General features: G+C 39.3%; 1 protein-coding gene across 1 annotated transcript; it reads left to right on the top strand.

The window, feature by feature from the left end:
• The first annotated feature begins 698 nt into the window (after positions 1-698).
• LOC135540226 (eukaryotic translation initiation factor 4E type 3) lies at positions 699-6,718 on the top strand. The gene is made up of 7 exons (XM_064966728.1): positions 699-990; positions 1,986-2,058; positions 2,351-2,445; positions 2,718-2,778; positions 2,891-2,957; positions 3,256-3,411; positions 4,091-6,718. The coding sequence occupies exons 1-7, from the start codon at positions 815-817 to the stop codon at positions 4,135-4,137; spliced, it is 675 nt and encodes a 224-aa protein (XP_064822800.1). The 5' UTR covers positions 699-814; the 3' UTR covers positions 4,138-6,718.

The following is a 6,718-nucleotide window of genomic DNA, read 5'->3' as shown; positions in this document are numbered from 1 at the left end:
GAAGCAATTATTTTATAAAGACTTCCGCACTCTCCTGTTCTATGGGATTTCAAACCAACTTTATTTCATTGTCTAGCAGCCAAAGGCATTATCCTAGTCATATTAGCAACCCATGACAGTTGTTACATCTTTAGATCCTACCTGTAATGGTTATTTCCATCACTGTCCATGAAACCGCCTTGCACATTCTATAACTGTGTTTTCCAGCAAATTGCTGTGTGCCCATTTCTGCACTTAAAATATGAAGAAATAATAGTTTATCAACATATTAAGCTAAACATTCTGATCTATCCATCAGCCCTACTAATTGATACTGTGTACCTCCACTATAGCCTAATTTGCTACGCATTGTGGGAATTAAGTGAGTATATGCAATGCCCACAAAAAAAGTGGGTATATGGTGTATACCCTCCACTACACCACTGATTGCAGGAAATACTGTCAGCAGATGCACTTCCCTCTCACGCACCAGAGCCTGTGGGAATCGGAGTAGACATTTGAACAGGGCTGAACGCTTAGATTTATTCGAGTTTTTTGGGGGGGTTTGGTTCCCCCCACTCTTTCCCTATTCTGCGTTAAAGTTCTCCGATTTTCACCCCAAACAGTAGGGGGCAGCATGCACCCCGAACGTATGTTTGCAGACCACCATTGTGTCATATGAGAAAAATAAGTTATACCATAGAAGAAGAAGACTTCCCTGTCTACTGCTCTGTGTGGGTACTTGCTCCGTCGGGGTGAACACGAAAGAGGCAATTCGGTTCAAGAAGCTACACCGAGCCTTTTCACAAAAATACTTTGATTTTGTACACAGAAAATGGCGGTTCCTGTAGGTGCAAATGTGCAGATGAACACAGAAACAAAGAACGACCTTTCAAATCCATCTGAAAATGACATTCACTTTGACGAGAAAGAATTGGAAAACATCACAAATCACGTCGAAGATGGCACAACACTGCCCCTCCACTCTCCGTGGACATTTTGGCTTGACAGGTAACAAAAATACGAATGATTACCTAAATGTAGCTAACGTTAGCTAGCAACACTCATCTTAAGTTTAGTACAACGCACATCGTGTTTTAGATACGAACGGAGTAAGACAGCCGACAACATCGATGTCGGCCTTACACAACTGTTATAGCTAGAAGAAAAGAGGCTCTTCCAGATACTGCTAACTACGTTAGATCGCTTGTTCCCGCCCAACTAATTTACCGGTATGCTATCTTTACCAGCGTGAACGTTTACCTATGATATGTTTGAACAACTATAATGTATTATTAGTGCATTTTCTAGCTAACTATCCAATAAGTTGTGACGCCTAACTATAGGCTTCCTGGCTACCTTGTCTGCTGCTTCCACCAGTTGTGACAACGCTGCAACATTGTTGCAAGCTGAGAATGTAGCCTGAATCTGACTATCTAGTCTCCCGCTATCAGACGTGATCACATCGTATTCTGCGGTCGATAGCACGAAGCCACAGTCTTGCTTTGAGAAGGCTACTTTGAGTAACATCTCTTGACTTCAGGTCAATTTATTGTAAAAGTCAACTGTCCAATTGAAATTTTAATTGAAGTTCAGCAGATGGCCTAACCAAAACATTTGCATAATTGCAATCACAATGTAGTGAGAATGTTTTGTCAAGTTCATAGACTGGGATCTACAATTTGTGTGCCCATTTTATTTCGATATTTCACACATGGAACTTGACCTATCCACTATTTTCGTAAGCAAGCGTTTCACTGTAAGGTCTGTTGTATACCTGTTGTATTCAGTGCATGTGACTAATAACATTTGATTAGATTTACTTCATTGACCTCCTGATCACATCACTGAATTTGTCATGACTAGATATGGTTCAGTGCTAATGTTGGTTATGCAGCTCCAACATGCCTAAGAAATGTCTTACTTTGATACAGGCTTTGACACACATCTGTCTTTGGGAATGGGCTTGGTTTTCAAGAAGCAGCTTGTTTGTGTTTCTCTTTTAGGTCATTGCCAGGGACAACAGCAGCAGAGTGTGAATCCAATCTGAAAAAGATCTACACAGTACAAACTGTACAGGTGATTTAATGTGGGGAAATTATGGATAATGTTGTAAATGACCTTCAAGCTATCTACTCAGATCCTGGTTTGGCCAGTGTAGGTCATCATTGTAAATAGTCTTTGTTCTTAAATGATTTGCCTAGTTAAAATGTTTTTTACAAAATCCATAGGTTGACTTTATTTGAACTAACTAGCATATCATACTAAGAGATCAGCAAGGCAGTCTTTTCATTGGATTGAGAGAAATATATTTTCAGTAAGCCGTTGTTAATTATGCATCGATTTGTCTCTACTGATTTTCTCTGAGTAGAGTTTCTGGAGTGTATACAACAACATCCCTCCTGTGACTACACTGCCTCTAAGATGTAGTTATCACTTAATGCATGGAGAGAGGAGGCCCCTATGGTAAGTCCACTAACTTCATGGAAAATAGTTATCCTAAAATTAAATAAATGAAGGCTTTAGATTGTGGTTTCAATGGAAGGTTCCTTGGAAATTTTGTTACGTAACCTCTTTCATGACTTAAGTGGCACAAACTAGAATGCTTTTGGTAAATTATTATAATTTCCTAGTTTTTGCTGCCTGAGACAAGTTTTTGGTTGAAACCTCATATGTTGGTGTCAGCCTAAATGCTGAGCTCAAATGTTACTGAGTCTTAATTCTTTAATCTCCAACAGGGAAGAAGAAAGTAATGCTAAAGGTGGAGTCTGGAAGATGAAAGTACCAAAAGAAAGCACTGTATGTTTTAACCTTCACTCATCCTTAATACATCTCGAATGAATGCCATATTACTCACTCACTGACTGAGTTGGTTCTATAAAACACTTTAAAAAAATATTTTCACTCTCAGTCTGCTGTTTGGAAGGAGTTGTTACTTGCCACGATTGGAGAGCAGTTTGCCGATTATTGTGCTTCAGGTGAGTCCCTACTTTCAAGTCAGTACATGATGTTGAATCTAGTGCTTGAAGGGTTGAGTGATTTGTAGAATTACAACGTGAGGACTCCAGCATGGCCAGACACTATGGGGCCTATTTTAGTTGTATTCCTACTAATCTTTCTTAAGTTAGAAAATGAATCAAATGATTTTTACGTTATCCCAAGCTGATTCACCCTCTGGCACTAATAATAGAATATGATGTGAATATATGAGGTAGTGGAAACATGTACCATTTATATGTACTGATTTCTATCTTTCCTTTTCCTTTGTCTTTACAGAGGATGAAGTGGTTGGTGTAAGTGTTAGTATTCGAGATCGAGACGATGTTGTTCAAGTCTGGAACGGAAATGCATCTCTTGCTAGTGAAGCGAATATCTTAGGGAAAGTCTATGAACTCCTTCCGCACATAACTTTTAAAGCAGTATTTTATAAATGTGAGTATGGTCTTTTGTTTTCGTCATTTATTTTAAAATGCATTGTTTTGAATGATTTTTACCCAGCTGAGGGCGGGCGGGCTGTGAATACTTTGGCTGTTGTGACGCACTGCGAAATTATACTATGTCTCTATTTTTGAGTTTTGACTGTGGCATTGTAGTCATACAAAATATGAATAATGTTATCCGTATGTAGTTATTTTTCAAGCTCATTGAAATTGAAAGATGTACAAAAAGGTTGACGCTTTACCATGCCTGCATATCTATTCCAATTTATTCACTTACGGAAACACAACATCCCCATCAGCAAAGATGATTGAAAAATGTACTATACTACTAGCATACATACAAAGCAAAAGCGAGAACTGTCAGTTGCCGATGTTGAAAGTTGCAACCAAACCTGACTTTCTACTGGTGATATTGACTATTTAGATACTTAACCTAACTGATGGGCTTTCGTTAATTTGAAGTAGCAGACGCATATAAAATCTTGCTATCTATTGAGCTAGAATCCATTACGATTTTCACATGCTTTTGGTTAGTTTCACCACTCTGTCTGCCCGCTCTCCATCTACATGCCCCCGGTGAGTTTTAGGCATTTTTTAAATCCAAGATAAAATATTAGCTATGTATGTGAAGTCAAGGGTTTACATTAAATATGACTGTTTTCGTCTTTCAGCTCACAGAGAACATCATGCCTTTGAAGGAGGGCGTTCACGACATTAGCCTCTGCACTTTTTGATAAAGCTCTATTCTCGCCTGGATTTAACCTTCTCTCCTCAATCCAAAATATAATTTTGCATACTGTACATCGAACCGAGGAAAACGTCATAGAATGTTATTGATATATATATTTTTATAGATTCAAATGGCTGAGTTTCAGTCTGATGCCTTTTATTGTTTTTGTTTGTTCTTGAAACACAATTCTATCTTTAATGTACTGGTAGGTCTTTTTTAATTTAGTCTGTCATTTAAAAAAAAAATAATGGTCCTTAGTCTTCGTTCATGTAATTTCTGTAAATGTGCTGTTTCTTCTTTAGAATGATAATGCGCGCTATCGCTGCACTGTCACTGCTCTGCTCTCTTGGCATGCCATGGACCTCACAAGCGAGCATTGATCCCTACTGTATCTATGGCACACCACTGACCCACAGTTCACTGGTTTTCACTACATATGCCCTTAGAGTGATGTTGCTTGTTTATACAATGTCTGTTTTTAGCTGTCTTGGAATTATGAATTGTTTGATCCATATATACTTTGACTCATTTGTGAAAAATTGAGTGTTCTAAAAGTTGTAGTATTTGTAACTGTTGGCAGACAGTGCTTTTTTGCACACACTCATGTCTCACCAATATTAACATCAGCATTGAAGTTAGAGACATTGACTCAAATGCTATAGGTAGCAATGAGCGAAGTCCCCAGACATTCTTACACATTATGATTATACTTTGATTGCAGAGCTGTTAATATGCAATAGGTATGAACAGTGTTATACTGGTGTATTTTTATTTTGTATCAGAAAAAAATGTAACTTTAAAATGATCAAATATTAACAAAGTACTGTATATATATATATATATAGTACATTTCATTTACACATTTCTAAAAGTGTGGCAAATGCATTCTTTGGAAGTGTTTGGGTGAATATAATAATAGGATAAGTTACCATTCACCTTATTGAAACTCAGCCCAAAATAAAAACAAATATCATATGCTGCTGTCACATCACTGTCACCAGAACACTTGTGCTGCTAATATACACTATATATGCAAAAGTATTTGGACACCCTTTCAAATTAGTGGATTCGGCTGTTTCAGCCACACCCGTTGCTGACAGGTGTATAAAATTGAACACACAACCATGCAATCGCCATAGACAAACATTGGCAGTAGAATGGCCTTACTTAGTGACTTTCAACATGGCACTGTGACAGGATGCAAAAAGTCAGTTTGTCAAATTTCTGCCCTTCTAGAGCTGCCCCTGTCAACTGTGAGTGCTGTTATTGTGAAATTGCAAAGTCTAGGAGCAACAATGGCTCAGCCGTAAAGTGGGAGGCAACACAAGCTCACAGAACGGGACCGCTGATGCACGCACAAATAGTCTGTCCTCGGGTGCAACACTCACTACCGGGTTCCAAACTGCCTCTGGAAGCAACATTGGCACAAGAACTGCTCATTGGGTGCTTCATGTATTGGGTTTCCATGGCCGAGCAGACGCGCACACAAGCCTAAGATCAACATGCTCAATAAGTGTTGGCTGGAGTGGTGTAAAACTCGCCACCATTGGACTCTGGAGCAGTGGTAATGTGTTCTCTGGTGTGATGAATCACGCTTCACCATCTGGCAGTCTTGACCGACGAATCTGGGTTTGGCGGGTGCCTGAATGCTAGTGCCAACTGTGAAGGAGGAATAATGGCCTGGGGCTGTTTTTCGTGGTGCTGGCTAAGCCCCTTTTTTCCAGTGAAGGGAAATATTAACGCTACAGCATACAGTACAATGACATTCTAGATGATTCTGTGTTTCCGACTGGCAACAGTTTGGGGAAGGCCCTTTCCTGTTTCAGCATGACAATGCCCCCGTGCACAAAGTGAGGTCCATACAGAAATGGTTTGTTGAGCTCAATGTGAAAAAGCTTGACTTGATTGCTTAGAGCCCTGACCTCAACCCCATCAAACTCCTTTGGGATGAATTGGAATGCCGACTGCGAGCCAGGCCTAATCGCCCAACATCAGTAATGCTCTTGTGACTGATTGGAAGCAAGTCCCCGCAGTGATGTTCTAACATCTATTGGAAAGCCTTCCCAGAAGAGTGGAGGCTGTTATAGCAGCAAAGGGGGGACCAACTCCATTTTAATGCCCATGATTTTGGAATGAGATGTTCCACGAGCAGGTGTCTATATATTTTTGGTCATGTAGTGTGTAACCTCTGTTATTTCTGTTTTTAATCCCATTATCTCAAAGTGAGCTGTACTGATCACATTTTACATTAGAATTGTGCCTTCTGCTGCCCAGGGTCTCAGTTGTAGAATTTGGTTTAAAAATATATTCAACTTGGTCCTATATTTGTGAGTTTTGTTGCATTTGTTGTTCAAGGGTTACTGAAAAATAAAATGTTTTTAATTTGTGGGAATATTCTGATGCTTTGGTCTTGGCTGCATTATCTCCACCTACTGGTGACTTTTTGTCGTATATTTCACTTGCATTTCTGCTGCAAGTCACTTAATACAGAGTGCTACTGATACTCTGCTCAGTATCATCACCCCTGAAATGAAAAAAATAAATAAAAACGAACTTTCTGTGTCCTTTG

Source organism: Oncorhynchus masou, chromosome 5, assembly GCF_036934945.1.
Source record: "Oncorhynchus masou masou isolate Uvic2021 chromosome 5, UVic_Omas_1.1, whole genome shotgun sequence".
Lineage (NCBI taxonomy): Eukaryota > Metazoa > Chordata > Actinopteri > Salmoniformes > Salmonidae > Oncorhynchus > Oncorhynchus masou.
Note: the sequence above shows the minus strand (reverse complement) of the source record. Positions and strands in the feature narration are given on the sequence as shown.

Bases quoted from the DNA above. Each gene is read 5' to 3' on its own strand.
- LOC135540226 (XM_064966728.1), top strand. From the start codon at position 815: ATGGCGGTTCCTGTAGGTGCAAATGTGCAGATGAACACAGAAACAAAG. The intron at 2,446-2,717 runs GTAAGTCCACTA...AATCTCCAACAG, and splicing joins GGAGAGAGGAGGCCCCTATG to GGAAGAAGAAAGTAATGCTA. The intron at 2,958-3,255 runs GTGAGTCCCTAC...TTGTCTTTACAG, and splicing joins TGCCGATTATTGTGCTTCAG to AGGATGAAGTGGTTGGTGTA.